Consider the following 25,054-nt stretch of genomic DNA (forward strand, 5'->3'; position numbering starts at 1 on the left):
TAAAGTTTGCATGGTCTCCCTGTGCTTTGTGTGTTTTTACACTGCCTAGCACAAGTTAGGTTAAATGGAGATTCTACATAATCCATAAGTGTCATAATGTAATTGTCAATACACAGGCACAAGGAACATGCAAACCTCACACAGAGATGTTCCAGCAGTGACTCGGTGATGCAGGTGAGCTAACACTACTCCATCGCGCTGCCTTTGTAAAATCAACACACAACACAAAATAATCTTGTTAATTTTATTTTCCAATTCAGTTTATGTCTGATTCATAGGGCATTTATACATAAATATTTGAGCCCAATGCCACCAGAAAGAAATAACAAAAACATCCTTATTTATGATACAGTATATATATATCATTTTAGCACTGGCCCGCACTACTGTACAAGTCTTTCCTCCAGTCACAGAGACGTAAATATTTTGGGGGAATAAAGCTTAATAAGCTGTGTTATAAGAAACAATACATTCAGGGATGCATATGCAGTTTTATGATTGTTGCTGTGTTCTGACATGTTAGCACTCCAAACCAACAGTGAAAAGTGCATCTTCATAGACTACATGGCATCATTTCTTTTTAGTTTCCAATGTAAATGAAGCACATGAGAGCAAACGTAATGGCAGCACATGATTTGTCCTAAAGAGCAGATATTCTTTGAGTCATTAATCCTCATATGCCTTCAACTGGAATAGCAAACTGGAATGTTTCAAGATGCTATCATTAATAAAACCTTTTAAAAAGGTGATCTATAAAATAACATATTTCCTTTAGGAGCTTCACACAGATGCGATGGTCCTTCATTTGTACCAGTTGAGGTTGTGCGAAGATCACTGACCTGCTGAAGGTGTGGACACTACAGGTTTAGTCTTCTTAGCAGCATATTCTTCCACTGCAAATGTGTAGCTATACTGGAAAAACAAAATAGAAAACATTCCTTTTTTGCAAGCGCACAAAGTTAATTTACTTGGTAATAAAAGTGGTGCAGTCATGGGGGCTTACCTCATTTTCTATGTCCTGGAGAGACTTTATGCGAATGTTGTTGAGTTGCGAGGTCAACTGAGGATTCTAAGAGTGACGCAAAATAAAAACTATAAAAAACATGTCATAGACTTGGATGTAAAAACGTTTGCCTGGAAATACATTTAGAATGAATGTCAAATGTACCGTATTTTTTGGCTTGGTATCAAACTTTGGGTGAAGGCTGAAGGGAACTCCCTCGAGAGCTGCAAAAAATGAAAAGGTAAAGAACATATTGTAAGACAATCAGTACGTGTCTATGCACTAAATTGGACCGATTTCTTAAATAGTTCGGCTTTAAATAAGCCTCCTACAACCCACGGAAACACCTTAATCCGATCGTGTTCAGTTTTTGAAAAGTCGGACTAACGCATCTGGACTATGCGATTGAAAAGCAGATCTCTTGAGGGGGCGTGTGCGACCTAATAGGACTCTTCGTTCGCACGCAGGCTGTAACCCGGAAGCAGATACCATTCAATAAAAACATAGAAACAATTGGAATGCTTCCGCCCGAATGCAGCTGAGATAGGCTCAAGCGGTAGAAAATGGATGGATGGATGGAATAAAGAGGAGACTGTTTATTTGCTTCACAAATTAAAAGAACACAACATTTTAAAGTGCATTGATGGTAGAAAAAAAGGAACAGAGGTTTATTTAAGAAGGTAGCTAAGGAAATGTAAAATGCCGGCTTAGTTTGGACTCCGGAACAAAATACCAATGAGATGAAAGATCATGAAGCAGGTATATTAAAGGCGAATAATAAAGCGTACACCAACCTCCTCATGCTGCATTTGTGCACTCCAAATTGATAAACAAAACCTTTGTATTCCACACAACTGGTAATAGCAAGCTTCATCTGGAAGAGTATCAGTCGGGGCAGGAACAGGCTTTTCCTTCGCATTTAAAACTCCTTTTATCATTCCACAGAGCCTTTGCTGCCTTTTGAATGAACTACATGACATTTCAAAAGTTTTGTTTCCATGATCTCTGTTCGAAATTTTTTTCAAAAAACTCTTCCTTCGATCTTTCTTTGCTTCGGACCTGCATACTGTTCGCTTTTTAACATCAGCATAGCTATTAGAGATGTAATATTTATCATCTGTGCCAATATTACAGCGAACATCACATGAAACACGTTGTAAGGATCCACAGATCCGTGGCACTAAAAGGAGCAACTATTCCATTATAATGTACACTATATTGCCAAAAGTATTTGGCCAACAGCCTTGACTCACATATAAACTTGAAGTGCCATCCCATTCCTAACCCGTGGGGTTCAATAGGATGTAGGTCCACCTTTTGCAGCTATTACAGCTTCAACTCTTCTGGGAAGGCTGTCCACAAGGTTGCAGAGTGTGTTTATAGGATTTTTCGACCATTCTTCCAAAAGCGCATTGGTGAGGTCACACACTGATGTTGGTCGAGAAGGCCTGGCTCTCAGTCTCCGTTCTAATTCATCCCAAAGGTGTTCTATCGGGTTCAGGTCAATAAAGTTCATCCACGTCTTTATGGACCTTGCTTTGTGCACTGGTGCACAGTCATGTTCCCACAAGGTTGGGAGCATGAACTTGTCCAAAATGTTTTGGTATCCTGGAGCATTCAAAGTTCCTTTCACTGGAACTAAGGGGCCAAGCTTGCCCAAATCCTGAAAAACAACCCCACCGAATTTCACACTCGGCACAATGCAGTCTGGAATGTATCGTTCTTCTGGCAACCTTCAAACCCAGACTAGTCCATCAGATTGCCAGATGGAAAAGCGTGATTTATCACTCCAGAGAACACGTCTCCACTGCTGTAGAGTCCAGTGGCGACGTGCTTTACACCACTGCATCCCACACTTTACATTGGACTTGGTGATGTATGGCTTAGATGCAGCTGCTCGGCCATGGAAACCCATTCCATAAAGCTCTCTGCGTACTGTACGTGGGCTAATTGGAAGGTCACGTGAAGTTTGGAGATCTGTAGCAACTGACTGTGCAGAAAGTCGGCGACCTCTTTGCACTATGCGCTTCAGCATGCGCTAACCCCTCTCTGTCATTTTTCGTGGCTGAGTTGCTGTTGTTCCCAAACCCTTCCATTTTCTTATAATAAAGCCGACAGTTGACTTTGGAAGATTTAGGAGCGAGGAAATTTCACGACTGGATTTGTTGCACAGGTGGCACCCTATGACAGTTCCACGCTGGAAATCACTGAGCTCCTGAGAGCGGCCCATTCTTTCACAAGTGCTTGATTTTATACACCTGTGGCCGGGCCAAGTGATTAGGACACCTGATTCTGATCATTTGGGTGGGTGGCCAAATACTTTTGGCAATATGGTGTAGTTACCTGTGATGACTTGGATGCTGCTGTCAGCTGGTTTGTCCACAGTGTCTGTTACATGGAGGGAGTGGCGCCTGGTGCTGAATTTACCTTGTGGCCCTGGAAGATGGTTGCTGCAGAAACATTAACAAGAAAAAGAGGATTTCCATCAGCATCGGCTAAGCTGGCCATATTAAAATTACTGTGAAGCTAATACACATTTGTTGTTCACATGCACTCATCATGGGCATGGATGTAATATTTATTTTATTAATTTTAATGAGTGGACATTTTGTAGGTTCTTACATAACATCCCTCCTAACACTTTCATTGAAATTGGTTATTGTGCTATGATACACACAAAGAAAAATTACACGCTTTCTTGTTTTTTCTTAATTGCGCTTTCTTGTTTGGCGGAGGCAAAATATATTTGACTTAAATTTGAAAATTGGGGCTGTCACAAGTACCGTCATTATCATTATAACGCAGAATAACTCAAAATCCCTGAAACGTCTCTGGCAACGCATTTCAGGCAGTTTGTCCAAGTAGTGTTACTGTCACGCATGCACAAATGTGCAGTTGATGCGGAAGTGACAGGCTGCAGTAGCTAACAAGTCAACATAAGACAGTTGGTCCTCTCCGTGGGAAATGAGTACAAAAAAAACATGGCACCAACAGTATTATATAAGGCTGCGAATCTTTGGGTGTCCCACGATTCGATTCAATATCGATTCTTGGGGTCACGATTCGATTATAAATCGATTTTTTCGATTCAACGCGATTCTCGATTCAAAAACTCAATTATTCCGATTCAAAACAATTCTCTATTCATTCAATACATAGGATTTCAGCAGGATCTACCCCAGTCTGCTGACATGCAAGCAGAGTAGTAGATTTTTGTAAAACGCTTTTATAATTGTAAAGGACAATGTTTTATCAACTGATTGCAAAAATGTAAATTTGTTTTAACTATTAAATGAACCAAAAATATGACCTTTTTTATCTTTGTGAAAATATTGGACACAGTGTGTTGTCAAGCTTATGAGATGCGATTCAAGTGTAAGCCACTGTGACACTATTGTTATTTTTTTTTTTTTTTTATAAATGTCTAATGACAATGTCAATGAGGGATTTTTAATCACTGCTATGTTGAAATTGTTACTAATATTGATACTGTTGTTGATAATATTCATTTTTGTTTCACTACTTTTGGTTTGTTCTGTGTCGTGTTTGTGTCTCCTCTCAATTGCTCTGTTTATTGCTGTTCTGAGTGTTGCTGGGTCGGGTTTGGTTTTGGATTGCATTGTTATGGTATTGCTGTGTATTGTTTTGTTGGATTGATTGATAAAAAAAATTAGATTTTTGAAAAATGAGAATCGATACTGAATCGTACAACGTGAGAATGGCGATTTGTATTCGAATCGATTTTTTCCCACACCCCTAGTATTATAGACACTATGCGAGAAAGATTTTTCTTTTACGTCTTTAAAAAAGCACATTAATATTACAAAAGGAGTAACAGATCCACATTAAAGTAGATAAATGTCTTCTTTGAAAAACAGACCGCTTTTTGTTAACATAAATTAAACATGTTTAGTGCACTGACACTCTTTGCTGATGCAAAAAGAAATACCATTAATATAGATTAAAACTTAGAGATCGACCGATATGGATACCGATTATTGGTAGTCAAGGAGGGCAGATAACTGATATTTGAAGCCGATATTCATTTGCAGTAAAAGTTATTTAAACATGAATAGTATATGTCAGTAAACAGCTGGACAAGGCTTTAAGTTTTTTTTTTTTTTTTTTTTTTTTAGAAAACATCAGATCAGTAGCGACATAATGTCGTCGTTTGGAGCTAAAGCAACTACATCAGGGAATTTCACAAACACCTTTATTACATGTGTAATGGTGTGGGTCAGAGAAGCATCAATATTAACATTTTAAAATATAGAAAATTACATGGGAAAGTTTATAAAAATATGGAACTTCTCTACATCAAAATAACTCTCCATTAACTCAGTAGTTTTATACAATTTTAATAGCAGTTTATGAGTTTGAGGTCTCCTTGTGAAGAACCCTGAAATATTGCAAACATGATTCAAGCAGTGCAAAAGGGCTGGTGCTTGAGTGGTGGTTATTACTATCTACTTCTAATATTTTTATGTACTGGTATCATACGTGTACATATTGTATCTGCTGATGTAGTTCTGTTGTAGTTGTACCGATAAAGAAAAGGCAGATACTGATATACGTCAAAATGACAAATAAATGGCGCCGATAATAGGTCGGATCCCTATTAAAAATGAAGTCATGAGTCATGTAACGTATCATTCAGACAGTAGGACATACTGCAAGAGTGACAATGGAATGTTAATGGAGAACCAACAATGTAACTTTGTATGACTAGAACAGATGTGCTCCAGCTCGGTTTAGACTAAGTAAGCAAGTTAAATTCTGTAGCACCTGTGAGTACACCCTTCGTACCTAGGCCATGTCCACACAAACACGGATCGTTTCAAAAACGCATACCTGGGGTTTAAACAATCTCCATTTACACAAGTGTAGCTTTAAAACTGTCTCTGTCAACAAGCAAACACATACACAATCGAAGAGGAGCAAAAGCAGAGTTAGTGGCATTACAACTCTGTTATTATGTTTATTTTTATATACTAAACATACAATGACATGTACATCATCTTTGAAACCAGCCTGCACTTACACAGAGCCCTGGGAACATTATTAATCTTTTTTTTAGTGTTTAAAGCGCACATATGCGCCTGTGCTGCTGAAACCAAACACTCGTAGAGTCATAACATGTTTAATCAGCAGCATGGTGGTATATTACATGTGCAATAAAGTGTACACGATCTTAAAAATTAGTGCTCCCTAACAAAGAGCCATGGCAACCTCTTGAGTGTTAAGTGCCTAAAACCCACAGACGTGCGTGTGTCGCTGCAAAATTCTTGTGGAATTATGACGCATTTAATTATCAATATAGTGATACATGTGCAATGAAGTGTATATTGTCTTTAACATCAGTACACACTAACAAGGAGGAAGCTACATCATGTTTTCTTAGTCGCTCGGACGTGTTTTATGCACGCACACGGTCGCGCCAGGCTCATCTACATAAATAAAACCAACACACGTAAGTTAACTTCATGATCTGTTGTTAAATAAGGATTAAAAACATGAGATATTGTTGCACCTTTTTTATGACACAAAGCAAAATATCTTGCTTGCCAGCTGGAGGTCTGACAGCGATCGTCTTCAAAACAGCTGACTGTCATTGGCGCTGGCGGGACTGTCGCAGTGTCTTTAAAAGCCCATTTTTATGTGTCTTTTCATCAATGTAGAGTGAAAATAGCAGCATATTTACATTCAAACATACAGTAAGTCCTCTTATAGTGTGTTTGTTTAATTAAAGTCAGCAAGGCAGTGTTGTTGAGCTTTGGAAATGACAACGCACAACCGTGACGTCATCAGGAGTACAAGCCTCCATTTGAGCAGTGTACACGCATACGCTGAGCGGAGAGTTGTGTAACTTCACCTTAGCTAGCGTTTGCAAAAGTCTGCGTTTTTAAGGACAAAAGTATGCGCTTGCGTGTGGACAAACACAGAGATAAGTACAGTATGTGTTTATTAAGTATCCGTGTTCATGTGAACTTGGCCTTAACAAGAATGTCCCCAAGTGACAGTCTGTCAAGTAACAAAACAAATGGTGATTTATTTTCTGTGTGCAAGCTAAAGATCTTAAACCAGAACTGTACCTTGGTTTTAGAGGCTGAGGAGCAGACGGACCATCGAGTGAGAGTCTGCGCACATTCAGACTTTTGCGGCGGGGCTTGGCTTTGGGTGTGGCGCTGGTGAAATGACCCTTCCTACACCACAGTACATAGCCATGGACGTCTCTGTGAATTGCATGTTTGATATTGCAGTGGTATGACAAGCAGCTGGAGGTCACAGAACACATTGAGTGCAGATGAAATGAGTGTAGGAACGCTTCTTACCCAACATATGTGTAGTGCTGTAACATCATCTTGCTTTTGGCCGTCAGTTTGATGTCCAACACGGCTGTGTCCACACTACCCTCTGGGACAACTCGCACACATACGCGTTTCTTCTTTGAAACGGTGGCCTCTGGACATACAAAACATTACTTAATCCAATCTAAATCTGAAATATCTAAGACCAAGTCCAACAAAGTTTTTATTTTATTTTATTTAATTGGATTAATGGACAGTGTGTATTTTACAGTTTTCATATACTCAATAAGTGCACCAAATTTTGTATTTAGCTAATTTCTTTAGTATCTAATATGTTTTAGTAAGGGCCAGAAGTGTAACAAAATTCTTAAAGGGCTCCCATCCCAGCTTTTTAAAACACATGTAAAATCCTTAATTAGGTGTTTGACTTTTCAGAAATGCGATTAACATCTAGAGCAGGGGTCGGCAACCCGCGGCTCCCTTTGATCACTCTGATGCGGCTCAGCAGCTTACTTGCTGAACCCCTCCCCTGATATTCCCGCGAGACTTCAGGATTTCAGTGCCTCTCGCAGAAAACTCCCAGTATTAATATTCACAGATTTTCACCCTTACAGCTATAATAAGGGCGTGCCATGATGGTACAACATTTGGCACCCTATACAATCTGTATTAACAGCGTGCTAGCCCAACCGCTTGTTATACAATATGCATTTTCTGCTTACACACATACGTGACAGCAAGGCATACTTGGTCAACAGCCACACAGGTTACACTGACGGTGACCATATAAAACAACTTTAACACTCTTACTAATAATGCGCCACACTTTGAACCAAAACCAAACAAGAATGACAAACACATTTCGGGAGAACATCTGCACCTTAACACAACATAAACACAACAGAACAAATACCCAGAATCCCATGCAGCCCTGACTCTTCCGGGCTGCATTATACATCCCTGCTACCACCAACCCCCCCCCCCCCCCCCCCACCCCCCGGGGTTTGGTAGCGGGGGTGTATAATGTATCCCGGAAAAGTTAGAGCTGCATGGGATTCTGGGTCAAAACTGGTCAAAATGGCTCTTTGACTGGTAAAGGTTGCCGACCCCTGATCTAGAGAAACCCCCAAAAATAATTTAGTTTTGTTTAAAAAAAAAAAGAAGTTTTTTTTACAAAAACAAATTCAATACAAAGTGGCCAGAATATGAATCTAAATAATCATATAACCTGTCTTTACTGACCCATATATAATTATAAATCTGTTAACTTTCCGTTTACTTCAGAGTGTAAAGTAGAGATTTTCCTGATACACGTAAGATTATCATCAGTGGGTAATACAAATTATATTAATAATACATCATTATTATGATTAAGGATGTATTTCGTTAAGATTTTATCGGTACGATTACAGGTATTCATCGGTACTCTAATAGGTACTATATGTAATTTTTGGAAATAAAGATGTGAAAAAATGCATTTTAATTAGCATTTATATTAGCACATATTAAACCGTAACCATAACACCTACAACATGATGTACTGCAACATCTCAGCTGTTTCTTTAAGTCTTAAAGAAGTCAACTATGTGTGCAGTGTAAGGTGAAATGCTATGTCATCTTCTTGTAAAGACCACACAGATCCACCCCTGTGATTCTATTCATTACAATTACACTCAGCTGGAAATAATATTTATATATGGCATGCACGTGCAGAGCACATACCTTTTACATGATGTATCATATCAAATATATATCCTATAAATCAATACAATCAATTAGTATGTAATGTGGGTGTGCATTTTGTAACAGGAGGAATTATTTGCATTTTTGCACACAGACGTATTTGAGTGACGGACAGGAAGCCTTATTGAGTGTTGCGCTACCGATGTAGGTATGTGTGTGTATTATACAAATAAAAAGACTCAGCCAGCAAATTTAATGCTCGATCGTCCAGTTTGTGGTCAAGAGACAGAATGAACTGAAACACATTTAAGCCAGATGGGTTTCAATGCCACGCAAACGCAGCACATTGAAGTGACGTCAGACGGCTACTTGAAACCTGTCAATCACAGCGGATGCAAAGCAACCTTATGGATCATTATATTACCTAAATTCTTCAGTTTTTTGGCCTGTGGATTAATGCATCGCTCGGAGGATGGTTGATAAAACGTGACTCGTTGTGAGTTCAGTGCGTTCACTTCCGACTGACAGGGCGTGCGTGATTTTGAGGAGGAAATAGTATGTGACAAACTTTTGTGTGGTGTTGCTTCCTTATTTGTCATTATTCAAGGCTGACTTTAATGTGTAGCAGTGGCAGCTGAACTGAATGTGACAGCGTGTAAACAAAAAATACCAATAGCAGTATCGTTATTCCAAAGTCTTTACGGTCCTTATGGACTGACCTAATTAGGAACCAGTACCAAAAAATACCGGTACTCTGTGTACGTCCTTAATCATGATGAAATTATTGTTAGTGCATATCCTGGGAGTCAAGTCCCCCGTCTTTAAAAACTGGTAACCTCTGTTTCTAACTTTAAACAAGGGTCTTTGAACGCACCACAGTTATAGACAATGAGATGCAAAAGTGAAACTTGTACATAAACAGAATAAAATAAATAATGTGGCCCCATCATTTTGCCATCCTTCATCAACTTGTAACTGATCTGCAAACATGAGGATGGACACACACAGACTGCTATGGCACACCACGATGTTTGCCCCACTTTCATTATCATTTTGCTGAGATTTCAAGGGGTCAAAATCAATTAAAAGTCCTATTTGATATATAATTGAATATATAGAAAAATACATTTTATTTTTGGCCTTCACATGACCTGTAGAGCAGCGTTTTTCAACCTTTTTTCAGCTAAGGCACATTTTTTGCGTTGAAAAAATGCGGAGGCACACCACCAGCGGGAATCATTAAAAAACAAAAAACAGTTGACAGTAAAAAGTCGTTGTTGCAATTGTTGGATATGACTTTAAAGCATAACCAAGCATGCTTCACTATAGCTCTTGTCTCAAAGTAGGTGTACTGTCACAACCTGTCACATCACACCCTGACTTATTTTGAGGTTTTTGCTGTTTTCCTGTGCGTAGTGTTTTAGTTCTTGTCTTGCGCTTCTATTTTGGTGGCTTTTTCTGTCTTTTTTTTGGTATTTTCCTGTAGCAGTTTCATGTCTTCCTTTAAGCGATATTTCCCGCATCTACTTTGTTTTAGCAATCAAGAATATTACAGTTGTTTGTATCCGTCTTTGTGAGGACATTGTTGATTGTCATGTCATGTTCGGATGTACATTGCCTTTGCTCCACAGTAAGTATTTGCTGTCATCCAGCATTTTGTTTTTGTTTACTTTGTAGCCAGTTCAGTGCATAGCCTTCCCTACGCTTTAATGCCTTTTCTTAGGGGCACTCACCTTTTGTTTATATAGACAGCACAGACATTCAACAACAACACATCATTTGCAGACTATAATTACTGGTTGCAAAAAAGATTTTTAACCCAAACAGGTGAAATTAGATAATCTCCCACGGCACACCAGACCGTATCTCACGGCACACTAGTGTGCCGCGGCACAGTGGTTGAAAAACACTGCTGTAGAGGATCTGAATGATGTAACTTCCTGTGTACCAGTGACTTGTGGAATATTCCACATTTTTCAGAGGGGGTCATGTGTTAGGGTAACACGACTGAATGAAAACCCAGGGACAGGGGAAGTCTAAGTTTAGGAAGCGGGGTATAGACAACAAATGTAATTATTTCCCGTGTTTAAATTGTATTAGTCAAATATAGATTCAAATGAGCAGGACGCTTTGCTTTGAAAAAAAAAAAGTTGTGTCATTGATTTACACATTCCTGGGGACGCAATTACCTTTCTGAGGTCTGACGATAGTAAAAGCCTAAAACACACACAACAATAGTGTTAACATGTGTGTGTGTGTGTGTGTGCTCTCACTTGGTTCCAGGTGCTCTGCTATGAAAGTGTAGCCATGAGGAATGGCATCCTTGTCCGAGATGAGCTGAATGTCTGACACGACCATACCTTCTGACGTGGCCTATAGAGATACAGTACTGTTACACTCCACACACACGAAACATGGCTGACAATAATGGAGAAAACGTGGTGATGCAAAGACAAGAAGTGAAGATGATTAATAAAATCCCTCCAGGTTACCTTACTGTAACAGATGTAATATCCAGATTTCATTCCAAAGCTGCGCGTGAAGTTTGCATTTGCTCCATCTTCAGTGATATTAATCTGCAGGAGAGGCAGACAGAAAGAGAGCATGTTCATACATCTAATGACAAACAGACACATTCAAACCGATGGTAAATTTAGAGTCTTAGTGAAATTAACATGTATGTTTTTGAACTGTGGGGTGAAACTGGAGTACCTCAAGAAAACACACAGAGAACACTGCAACCAAAACGGATGAAGACTGAGACTTTCTTGATGTGTGGCCATAGGGCGAATCACCGAAGTCACTCTGTTGCCTCATTATCACATCCACATACCATAGTGCTTGTGACTCAATAGGCCAAGGTTATCTTGGGACTGGTTTAAAGACTGGCACTACAATAAGATCTGTTAAAAATGCTATATGCTTAGGTCAGGGATCATAGTGAGCTACGGAAGAGTTATATTGCCTAGAATCCATATTGGATGTAAATTGCGGCCTACTGCGATAATGATATATCACATTATATGATGTTAATTATAACAGAACTATTTTAAAACGGGTTACAAAGGCGCCTAGTGGGGCTGCTGATATATGTGGTAATATATTGCATCATTTCCAGTTCTATTATTCTGTCTAAACTATTCCGCTGCTGCCCACTGCTCCTCTCACATCCCAGGGGGTGATCAAAGGGGATGGGTCAAATGCAGAGGACAAATTTCACCACACCTAGTGTGTGTACGACAATCATTGGTACTTTAACTTTAATTATTTACTTCTTTTAAAATGTAATAAACACTTATTCTTCTGTTTGGATCATTTAGTTTTGGGGGACACTACAAATTTGGGTATCAATCTTTTTAGCGATTTGATACAAAGGCAGAATTGGTCATACTAATGCTACTACTGGCTTGGATTTAAATCCTTTGTTTTTTGCCCTCTGCGGCCAAGGATTTAAGATTTTTGATACTAAAAATATTGACCTAATCACTTCACTATCGGCCCTGTACTGATACTATACTTGGTATTATTACTGCCTTTTTGTATTTATCCGCCCACCTTTTTTAGCTCTCTCTTAGCGGTTAGCATATCCTTTGACTGTGTGTAGTGTAGCATTTTTAGCTATTCCTCATCTTCCTGTTATAACAGTATTAGTTTATTTGCCGCCACAGAGGCAAGGATTACTGACTTCGAGTGACTTTGCGCTATGGAGAGACACTAGCTGCTAGTGAGGACGCAACATTGTGTTGAAGACAAGCTTGTTGGCTTGTCGCTGTCAAATTTGCAGGACACAGCAAGAATGTGTCATCAACATGCATTATCACGATAAAGTGATAGTAATAAAAAAACTATTGTCAGCCAAATTGATATAATTTAAATCGTATATAATGGGCATTTGATGTTTTTGTAAGGTGTTCCTACTTTTTAAGTTATTTATTAGTTGAACGTGGACCACAGAAAAACAAAGTTTACAATAATCTGTATCGCAAATTGCACCCTTATGTCTAATTTTTATTGATTTTCCATGCATTTATTTAGGACTTCTTTTTTACAATGTTGGAATACTACTTGCAATATTTTTTATGTATTGTGTTGATTAAGAATGCCTACTAAGCTAAATGAAAAGATACCATAAAGGAGCTATTTGCTGTAAATAATGAATAAAGAAATAATTTTTTAATGTTCAGAATTGTTGATGTGTAATTTCTGTCCGTACCAAGGTGAAGTCTTTGGGGCATGTGTTGGAGTTGGACGTCCACGCTACTGCTGTCACTGGCCGGACTTGCACATGATCCATGGCGGACATCTGAGGAGAAGAGAAAGAAGAACGGAAAGGTAAAACAATTTGAATATACTTTTAATTGTGGATGCCGGTACACGGCCTGGCTATTTGAATAGGCAATGACATCTAATACAAAGTGTATATCCACAAAAATCTGCCTTTGCTATCAAAACTACAAACACATTTTTATATAAACCACAATAACAAATCCCATCCAGCATCTTCTGGATTTTCTTATATTCCAAGTGTCCGCCTGTTTCAACTTGACACTGTGAAGTTTATATCGATCACTTTGTGCAGAGACAGTACAGCCTTTATGTTCAATGTGAATACTGTAGCGCACTTGTTTATACAGTAATGTGTTTATTTTACAAGTTTAGATTGGGGAATGACGGTTCTTAATGGGGAAATACGTTAATGTCCCTTGTTTACATGTTAGCATATAAATTAGCTAGCAAGCTAACGCTAGTTGGTCTCCAGTATTTTATCAAAGTGTGGTTATCAATCACGGTTTTTCAAACATTTTAATTTAATACGGTAATACTAACCGTCTGGAGTTTTATATCGGTTATCATTATTACAGTTTATTTGTAGTGAAAACGCCCACAGCTGCTGAAACCAATGCAAAAGAGTGACCGCTCTTGTGATCCGTAACAACGCGTAGACATGCCGATTATCGATGCTGGTCAACTTGTCGACTTCGTTGTCATTTACTGTCCGGTTAATTGACTAATCCAATATTGGCCCAGGCCTAGAAATTACATCTAAAAACCTTTGACAAGTTGACTTTAGGTTCATCCCCGCCCATTAGGACGTTTAATAGGGTAAAATCAATCAATCAATATCCTTTATTTATTCAGGTAAAAACTCATTAAGATTAAAATCTCTTCAAGAGTGACCTGGCCAAGAGGGCAGCAACACAAAGTTACAGAAATACATATAAAAACAACAGACAGCAGCAGTCACACACCACAATTAAAAAAAACGAATTACTTACATTAAAAACACGTGGTAGGTCAAAACAATGTATACAATGTTTCAGTAAAAACAATTTAAAACAAGTACATTGCCCAATAGAAAAATTTTCTCGATCCTTTAAAATTGCCTGAAATTCCCCCAGAGTGATCAACTCAGGTAACCTCAGATCTGTGAGTTATTACATGACCTTGGAACAGCATAACTGAAAGCTGTATTTCCAAGGTTTGTGTTGGCTCTAAGAACAAACACTCTAAGTATGTCTTGCAACCTTAAGCTTTAGCAACTAGAATCTCTTCACATAAAAGAACATTAGTAAGGGGAAACTAGACCAAGAAGTGATTTATATATAAAACAACTATCGAGAAAATCTGCATACTGATAAAGATCAACAGTTTGCCTTTGCATATAAAGTGCAATGGTGGACAAGGTTGCCACAACCAGTCATAAAACATAGGGCACAGTGATATACAGTATCCAGTTTTTTCAAATAGGTGTCGGGTGCATTCATAAAAAGCAAGTCTCCATAATCTAAAGAGGTCACAATCAAGCGTTTCCTAACTTGTAGGGAAAAACCGGACTTGTTTCTAAAGAAAAAGGTACATACCTTTAAAGTTTAGCCACATGTTTTTCAATGTAAAATTTAAAAGACAAGTTCTCATCAATAACAATCCCCAAGTACTTTTTTCAAGTTCAACCTTATGAGCAGTTAATATTTTTGGAGTGTTCAATGGCAATCGCTTGCCATTTGAAAATAACACCACCTTAGATTTTTGTGCATTTATCACTAGTCTCAGCTGAGTCAGCTGGGATTGAACAACATCAAAAGCTGACTGCAGGAGCTCAAAGGTTTGCAAAACAGCAGGGGATGAACAATATATGATCACATAATCTGCATAAAAATGGAAAGCAGCATCATTATCACAGAATTTTTTTTTACATAAATGGAGAACAGCGGACCTAATATAGAACCTTTCGGTACACTATTTAACACAGGGAGTAAAGACGAAGAGGATCCAGTAAACTGGACGCATTGGGTTCTATTGGACAGGTAATTAGAAAACCACTTTACAGCCTGCTGAGGTAGACCAATCCTGTGCAGTCTGTCCACTAAAATGATTCGGTCGACCCTATCAAATGCTTTTGACAGGTCGATAATTAGAGCTGCACAATATTTTTTGCAATCCAATGCTTCAATAATGTCATTTACAACTTTGATAGCAGCAGTTAAGGTGATATGTCTATTTGTAAAACCTGATTTAAATAAAATACAATCCGCCCTGAACACACTGAAACATTTCTTTTTTTAAAGTAAACCGGATAATTTATTTTGTGTTTGTGTATGACTTCCTGTCCCACACGAGCAGATTTGAGCTAAATTGATACGCTGTGTTGCGAGAACCATCAAAAATAGAAGCTCTGCGTATATTTAGCACAGGGATGCAGTACGGCACAGACATGGCAGTCCGCCGACAGTGGAAATGACACATTGACTAGAATAGAAAAGAAAATAGTCTGCCATCATTCTCATCTAGTGGAAACCTGGGATTAGAGAGTACTCAGCACAGTCTGTAGGTCCAATGTACACAATTGAATTACTCAATTACTAATTAATTGAGTTACTCAGACAGCAATGTGTTTATACAAGTTTAAATTGGGGTATGACTTTTTTAATAGGGAAATTGTGTCTTGTATTCATGTTGGTATTTAAGTTAGCAGGTAGCGTACTAGCGTGCTAATAAACAATATCAATGTTCAGTAAGTTTATTGTAATGCGGTTATCAATCACGGTTTAGGGTTGATTTTAATTTAAATCTGTAACACTGACACTGTCGGTAGTTGAATCACGGTTTATCATTAATAATGGTAATAGTTAGAACATTCATTCCTCATTTATATATGTGCGTAGTCGTAGTATATGTTTTGCACTTTTTTCTGCATGTAAAACTATAATTATTTATTAAATGTGCTTGTGTTCATATTTTTCATGGACTGGAACGGTTTATTTGGATTTACATAATCTCTTATAGAAAAAAAAAATTCAGATTTCGTACAATTTGATTATTGTTTGACCTCTTGGAAATGATTACCATAGAAAACCAAGGTACTGCTATAATGTGCAAAAGTCTGAGGCCGCCATTAGATTTGTTTGGCTGTTATGATTGATATCAGGAAATGTCATTAAAACCATAAAACTAGTGGTGACATAAGACTTTTTGCATCAGCCACAGAGAGACACGCTACAAACAAATAATGAGGCAAGAATTATTTCAATTGTATGCTTTGCATGTTTACTCACAATTTCGCAGTTGAGGGCTCAGGGCACATCATATCAGTTATTATGAAACACAACCTCACCTGACTAGTTAGGCCTGCCCTCATGGAACAGACAGCAAACAAATGCTCACTTTAAACCTTGAATAGAAACTGCTTTGCTACTCACTACAATAGAGTCAATTCCAACCTATTCACAGTTCACCATTTGCACACAGGTACAGATTATTTTTTTGTACATTAGATTTCAAATATTTTTATATTATGGTAAGTTCAATACAAATTGGTTTGATGGCGCTTTCTGCAGGGGAAAAAATTGCTACAAATATGTAAATCCAGTTGAAGGCGCTGTCTCACAAGTCAACTCACTTAATATTTTCCAACAGGAAGATGTTTCGTCAAGATGTGGTATTGTGTAACTTCTTAATGTGTAAAACTGCACTTAACTGTGAGAAGCATATTATAAGGTTTGGAGAGGCCATCAACAAATGGCGATCTTGGTCTACATCCGGACCAATTGACTGCCCTTTCCAGACCAATGACCAATTAATGTCAATGGAGAATATGATATAATAATACTAAAGTATAATGAAGCTCGCAGACTGTTGTCGATGGTGATCACAGACAGATTGTAGGCGCAGTCGCTACAGTTAGTATGGTTACGTTGGGAAAAGTGAGGAGATGTTACTCAAAATAAACCAATGAAATTGTTTGTTTACCTGCGGAGAAGTGAATAGGAAGTGAATAAGAGGGCCGTCGCTCAAAACTAAGAAAATATGATGCAGAACACCGCAAATGTAAAAGCGAATGGACAGAACAACAGTATGTTCATTCCAGTGACGTGCAGTCACTAGAGGCAGGTGAGGTGGGGCCTCACCTGCCATCATGGAAAGAAAAAAAATGTAAAAAGAAAAAAAATTAATTAAATTGTTATATGTATCCAGTGATTATACCATAGAGTTATTTTCCATTTAACTTCACCAGTTTTAGATTATTTTTATTCAAAATCGCTGAATTTTCACATTTGCCGTTCAAATACTGAGAAGAGACGGTGCGGTGAACAGCAGCCAGTTGAGGCACGTCACTCAGTGCCTCAACATGGATTCCGGACTCTGCTAACTGCTGCCCTGCTGTGCAGTGAGACTGCATTGCTATATGAACTATATTATACATTTCCATAGTTTAGTTAGCTGAGGTATATAATGTACAGTGTATTTTGTCAACAACTGTATGTGTAACGTATTTCTTGTGCTGAGCGATCATAAAACGGCTGCAAAAGACGCACTGGCTGAGGCTCCAGTAATCCCACCTCCTGCACCCCCGCTGTAGAATTGTTATATCAACTAAAGCCCACACTTAAACTTTCCACGTGCAAGATTGAATCTATTTAAAAAAGTTATTTCATAAGAAGCCAAAAAGTGCAAAAACAATAATGTTCGTGTTGGAGGAGTTGTGAATGTCTGCAGGGCCACAACATTAGGTACACCTGCAGACTGCAAGTGTATCTAATTCACAACTCCTCCAACACGAACATTATTGTTTTTGCACTTTTTGGCTTCTTATTAAATAACTTTTGTAACCTATTTTCATGGGCTTTTCTCTTTGTGATGTTAAGTTCCTGTTATGCGCTGTTATACAGTATATGCCTTGAGCTCTTATTTTGAAGGCGCTAAGAGCGGAAGTGATGACACGGAGTGAAGCGGAAGTTTTTGAAAGAAGGTAAATAAAGTGGTCCTCGTGTAAACTGGAGCCTCCGTGTTTGTTATTTTGTAGTTTCATACAGTATAGGCGACATTTATAAACCCCCGGTTACACTTTTTTAAATAGATTCAAACTTGCACGTGGAAAGTTTAAGTGAGGGCTTTAGTTGTGGACTTCATTTATAAGTAAAGGTAAGACCATAATAAAGTTTTTTTTATTAAATGTGCTTTTTTGTGTGCTACAGTTTGTATGTGCAAAGTTAAAGTTAAGTTAAAGTACCAATGATTGTCACACACACACTAGGTGTAATGAAATTTGTCGTCTGCATTTGACCCATCCCCTTGTTCACCCCCTGGGAGGTAAGGGGGGCAGTGGGCAGCAGCAGCGCCGCGCCCGGGAATCATTTTTGGTGATTTAACCCCCAATTCCAACCCTTGATGCTGAGTGCCAAGCAGGGAAGAATGCTGGTATGAGCTTTTAAACATAACCCGTTAACTGCTGCCAATCAAATGGTGAATAAGATACTCTTTAGGGTTCATATGTTTGTAAATCTGACTGTGATGAAGTCAGTGCCTCACCAGCCATTAACCTCACCGCACGTCACTGGTTCATTCTTCCTGAATCCAGTTCTAAACCGCTGTGTCTCAAACTGTAGGGCTGATCGAACACAAATATTTCGAGTTGTATCCACAGTAATGTCAAGTAAGAGCGCAAAAAATATAGTTTAAAGCCCGGTATGAAAGATGTACAAGAGTCACAAGTAGAGGTGGGAATCTTTGGCCACCTCACGATTACGATTCAGGAACTATGATTTGATTAAAAATCGATTATTGATGCATCTTTATATGTATGTATATTCATGCAGTTTTACATTTCTTTTTGTTTCACTAAATAAGCGTTCATCACTTGCTAATTTTAAAAACTGCATTCTTATTAAGACATTCCCATTACATTTATTAAATTAGTGGAAATGTGTGCAAAACTGGATCATAAGTGCCCTACAATTAAAGGAGCTGGTCTGATCCCCCAGGGAGGTGGCTTGCTGCAGTCAGCCAAATTTTACAACTGTCTGCATTACTTTATTTACAATAAATACATCGATTATTGATGTTTACTAATCGATTTTATAATCCTCCATCTCTGAATTGTGATGCATCTAAAAATCTATTATTTCTCCCACCTCTAGTCATAACATTCATTTACAGCACAGCAACATGCAATTGAGTGTTCATTTAGGATCCGGATATTAACTCAAAATAAATATTATTGATTATTGACCTCCAATGGGCTCACCACCCATAGCAGGGGTCATAGAGGTCGGGTGCGATGTGAGCTGGGCGGAAGCCGAAGGCAGGGCACTTGGCGGTCCGATCCTCGGCTACAGAAGCTAGCTCTTGGGACGTGGAACGTCACCTCGCTGGGGGGGAAGGAGCCTGAGCTAGTGCGTGAGGTGGAGAAGTTCCGGCTAGATATAGTCGGACTCACTTCGACGCACAGCAAGGGCTCTGGAACCAGTTCTCTTGACAGGGGCTGGACTCTCTTCCACTCTGGCGTTGCCAGCAATGAGAGGCGACGGGCTGGGGTGGCAATTCTTGTTTCCCCTCGGCTCAAAGCCTGCACGTTGGAGTTCAACCCGGTGGACGAGAGGGTAGCCTCCCTCCGCCTTCGGGTGGGGGGACGGGTCCTGACTGTTGTTTGCGCTTACGCGCCCAACGGCAGTTCAGATTACCCACCCTTTTTGGATTCACTCGAGGGAGTACTGGAGAGTGCTCCCCCGGGTGATTCCCTCGTTCTACTGGGGGACTTCAACGCTCATGTTGGCAACGACAGTGAAACCTGGAGAGGCGTGATTGGGAAGAATGGCCGCCCGGATCTGAACCCAAGTGGTGTTTTGTTATTGGACTTTTGTGCTCGTCACGGATTGTCAATAACAAACACCATGTTCAAACATAAGGGTGTCCATATGTGCACTTGGCACCAGGACACCCTAGGCCGCAGTTCCATGATCGACTTTGTAGTTGTGTCATCGGATTTGCGGCCTCATGTTTTGGACACTCGGGTGAAGAGAGGGGCGGAGCTTTCTACCGATCACCACCTGGTGGTGAGTTGGCTGCGATGGTGGGGGAGGATGCCGGACAGACCTGGCAGGCCCAAACGCATTGTGAGGGTTTGCTGGGAACGTCTAGCAGAGTCTCCTGTCAGAGAGAGTTTCAATTCCCACCTCCGGAAGAACTTTGAACATGTCACGAGGGAGGCGCTGGACATTGAGTCCGAGTGGACGATGTTCCGTACCTCTGTTGTCGGGGCGGCCGATTGGAGCTGTGGCCGCAGGGTAGTTGGTGCCTGTCGTGGCGGTAATCCTAGAACCCGTTGGTGGACACCGGCGGTGAGGGATGCCGTCAAGCTGAAGAAGGAGTCCTATCGGGTTCTTTTGGCTCATGGGACTCCTGACGCAGCAGACAGGTACCGACAGGCCAAGCGGTGTGCGGCTTCAGCGGTCGCGGAGGCAAAAACTCGGACATGGGAGGAGTTCGGTGAGGCCATGGAAAAAGACTTCCGGACGGCTTCGAAGCAATTCTGGACCACCATCCGCCGCCTCAGGAAGGGGAAGCAGTGCAGTGTCAACACCGTGTATGGTGGGGATGGTGCTCTGTTGACCTCGACTGCGGATGTTGTGGATCGGTGGAGAGAATACTTCGAAGACCTCCTCAATCCTACCAGCACGTCTTCCTATGAGGAAGCAGGGCCTGGGGAATCTGTGGTGGGCTCTCCTATTTCTGGGGCTGAGGTTGCCGAGGTAGTTAAAAAGCTCCTCGGTGGCAAGGCCCCGGGGGTGGATGAGATCCGCCCGGAGTTCCTTAAGGCTCTGGATGTTGTGGGGCTGTCTTGGTTGACAAGACTCTGCAACATCGCGTGGACATCGGGGGCGGTACCTCTGGATTGGCAGACCGGGGTGGTGGTTCCTCTCTTTAAGAAGGGGAACCGGAGGGTGTGTTCCAACTATCGTGGGATCACACTCCTCAGCCTTCCCGGTAAGGTCTATTCAGGTGTACTGGAGAGGAGGCTACGCCGGATAGTCGAACCTCGGATTCAGGAGGAACAGTGTGGTTTTCGTCCTGGTCGTGGAACTGTGGACCAGCTCTATACTCTCGGCAGGGTCCTTGAGGGTGCATGGGAGTTTGCCCAACCAGTCTACATGTGCTTTGTGGACTTGGAGAAGGCATTCGACCGTGTACCCCGGGAAGTCCTGTGGGGAGTGCTCAGAGAGTATGGGGTAACGGACTGTCTTATTGTGGCGGTTCGCTCCCTGTATAATCGGTGTCAGAGCTTGGTCCGCATTGCCGGCAGTAAGTCGGACACGTTTCCAGTGAGGGTTGGACTCCGCCAGGGCTGCCCTTTGTCACCGATTCTGTTCATAACCTTTATGGACAGAATTTCTAGGCGCAGTCAGGGCGTTGAGGGTATCTGGTTTGGTGGCTGCAGGATTAGGTCTCTGCTTTTTGCAGATGATGTGGTCCTGATGGCTTCATCTGGCCAAGATCTTCAGCTCTCACTGGATCGGTTCGCAGCCGAGTGTGAAGCGACTGGGATGAGAATCAGCACCTCCAAATCCGAGTCCATGGTTCTCGCCCGGAAAAGGGTGGAGTGCCATCTCCGGGTTGGGGAGGAGATCTTGCCCCAAGTGGAGGAGTTCAAGTACCTCGGAGTCTTGTTCACGAGTGAGGGAAGAGTGGATCGTGAGATCGACAGGCGGATCGGTGCGGCATCTTCAGTAATGCGGACGCTGTATCGATCCGTTGTGGTGAAGAAGGAGCTGAGCCAGAAGGCAAAGCTCTCGATTTACCGGTCGATCTACGTTCCCATCCTCACCTATGGTCATGAGCTTTGGGTCATGACCGAAAGGACAAGATCACGGGTACAAGCGGCCGAAATGAGTTTCCTCCGCCGGGTGGCGGGGCTCTCCCTTAGAGATAGGGTGAGAAGCTCTGCCATCCGGGGGGAGCTCAAAGTAAAGCCGCTGCTCCTCCATATCGAGAGGAGCCAGATGAGGTGGTTCGGGCATCTGGTCAGGATGCCACCCGAACGCCTCCCTCGGGAGGTGTTTCGGGCACGTCCGACCGGTAGGAGGCCACGGGGAAGACCCAGGACACGTTGGGAAGACTATGTCTCCCGGCTGGCCTGGGAACGCCTCGGGATCCACCGGGAGGAGCTGGACGAAGTGGCTGGGGAGAGGGAAGTCTGGGCTTCCCTGCTTAGGCTGCTGCCCCCGCGACCCGACCTCGGATAAGCGGAAGAAGATGGATGGATGGATAAATATTATTGAAACAATGGAAAGCAGTGCAGTTATTACATTTTGATACTCTTATGCTTATGGGCTAGTCCAGTGGAGTCCAAAGTGTGATTTGGGGGCCATTTGTGGCCCATTGATAATTTTTAACACACATTGTGGCACATTCTAAAAATACTATTATAAAAAACAAATAAAAGAGCAAACATCTGTAATGTAATGGTATAAAAGTTGAAATGTTGACAGTACTAACACAGTTTTTTTTTTTTAAATCGACATTTTGTATCAGTTTTGAAAGTGAAAAATGTCAAATGATCCTCACATTCTTTGGTTTAGACACTCATGGGCTATTTTGATGTAATTTAAAAGGGGTCAAATTATGATTTATTTTATTTGATTTAAAACACTTCTTTGCGGCGTGGCGAAGTTGGTAGAGTGGCCGTGCCAGCAATCGGAGTGTTGCTGGTTACTGGGGTTCAATCCCCACCTTCTACCATCCTAGTCACATCCGTTGTGTCCTTGGGCAAGACACTTCACCCCTTGCTCCTGATGGCTGCTGGTTAGCGCCTTGCATGGCAGCTCCCGCCATCAGTGTGTGAATGTGTGTGTGAATGGGTGAATGTGGTAATACTGTCAAAGCGCTTTGAGTACCTTGAAGGTAGGAAAGCGCTATACAAGTATAACCCATTTATCATTTATTTGTGGTTTACATAACATGTAATTGTGGTTCTTTGGTCAAAATTGTGCATAGATTATGTTTTACAGACCATCTTCAAGCTGCTTTCTGACTGTTTCTTCAGAATGTGCCGTTTTCTGGGCGGTCTTATTTACGGGCCTTAACTTCGACTGCGTCTTCTCCCTGTCAGCCATGTAGTCGTTTTTTAGTGCTTTGGGTTTACTGACAGATATAAGTTAGAACTATACAGTACTTTGTATTAGAAAGTGCATGTACGAGCCAGTCTGCCCCACAACAAGAAAAAGAATCAACCCTTCATATGAAGGAAGGCAATATTGCTTTATAAATATATCTGCCTCCATGGTTTAATTTAACATTTTCAGGACTTATGCAGATCCCAAATACACAAAAACAGGTACCAACAGGTAAGAAAAGTTGGTTTTGCAATATGAGGTTCGAACCTTAGCTGTGAGATCATTTTCATAAACGGACTTTACTCAATTTTAATTGAAGACACCAGGTACTTTAAAATATGGGAAATGGGCATATTTAGGGATTTATAAAGGGTGCGTCTATTATTTCAGCATTAAAAAAAAACTAGAGAGCAGATTGAAATAAAAAATCTGTTTTGCAAGGGAGTCTCTCCATACATACACCAGTGCGGGTGCCACCGGGAGTAAGGTGGGTGAAGTGTCTTGCCCAAGGACAAACCTGCAGCTAAACAGGGTCCTATTTAAGCAAAAAAAGCCTGCTATTCAGGAGCCACACAGTAACTTGTGCAAGACACAGTGCTCCTATTCACTCTGAATTGTTGTGTTATGACTGTGATGAACTCAGACAAGGAGATGCTATGTCCATTCTGGAGGAATTGAGTCATAATTAAGTGCCATACTCGACACATTTCCTTTCACGCCACAATGTTTGTGGTTTAACACACACATTAACAAATAAAGGCAAGTTCAACTTTTATAAAATGTTGGTTCAAGCAAAAAAAACCAGGATGTTCTAGAATAAAAAAAAAAAACATGTTTAACTGTGTTGAGACAAGGTTTTTGTTCGACATGTATTTATTTACTGTGGAGTCTATTTGGGGCGGTTAGTAGAGTGGCCGTGCCGGTAACTTGAGGGTTCCATGTTCGATCCCGCTTCCGCCATCCGATTCACTGCCGTTGTGTCCTTGGGCAAGACACTTCACCCACCTGCTCCACACTGGTTTAAATGTAACTTAGATAAAGGGTTTCACTATGTAAAGCGCTTTGAGTCACTAGAGAAAAGCGCTATATAAATATAATCCACTTCACTATTTATTTGCACATATCTAGTTTAAAGACTTTAGTCAGTTATTTAAACTAACCGTGGTCGTTATTGACTGAACTTGTGTTTCTGAACTACCTGGCTGTACACTTAAGACACAACTAATATGTAACACTGTGTGCTTTTCAATACAAACACGACCAGCCGGTTTCCTCTCACAGCAGCAGCGGTCGTTCAAAATCTAAACGTCGATTCACTCAAAATATGTTTAGTCGCCACTATACAAATAAAAGAAAAGAAATAACTACACTTACCCTGCATGGAAGTTGTTCCTCCCTTGACTTGGAAGTTGTGTATTCTAGCGAAGTGGCAGCTCTGGAGTCAGCCGTCTCTTGTGTGTGGAGGTGCTTTTTCCTTGTAAAAGCAGGAAGTCCTGGAACTCTTTTGGGACTACAACTCCCAGCAGCCCTCGCGATAGTCGTCGCAAATTAGCTGTCAAATCTTGCCGCTAGATGGCAGCACAGCAGCCCTTTTAGCTGTTGTGAAAATCCAGTCTTTGAGAAGCGTTTTCTCACGAATTAGTTATTAATACAATGATGATTATTGTCGTGTT

General features: G+C 40.8%; 1 protein-coding gene across 1 annotated transcript; it reads right to left on the bottom strand.

Annotated features, from left to right (window-relative positions):
• Positions 1-230: 230 nt before the first annotated feature.
• mvb12a (multivesicular body subunit 12A) lies at positions 231-24,880 on the bottom strand. The gene is made up of 10 exons (XM_061922732.2): positions 24,756-24,880; positions 13,208-13,297; positions 11,487-11,570; positions 11,268-11,367; positions 7,336-7,465; positions 7,096-7,236; positions 3,347-3,453; positions 1,169-1,227; positions 1,004-1,069; positions 231-912 (listed from the first exon to the last, which is right to left on the bottom strand). The coding sequence occupies exons 2-10, from the start codon at positions 13,295-13,297 to the stop codon at positions 832-834; spliced, it is 858 nt and encodes a 285-aa protein (XP_061778716.1). The 5' UTR covers positions 24,756-24,880; the 3' UTR covers positions 231-831.
• Between the last annotated feature and the right edge of the window lie 174 nt (positions 24,881-25,054).

The sequence above is a fragment of the Nerophis lumbriciformis genome, linkage group LG27 (assembly GCF_033978685.3).
Source record: "Nerophis lumbriciformis linkage group LG27, RoL_Nlum_v2.1, whole genome shotgun sequence".
Classification (NCBI taxonomy): Eukaryota; Metazoa; Chordata; class Actinopteri; order Syngnathiformes; family Syngnathidae; genus Nerophis; species Nerophis lumbriciformis.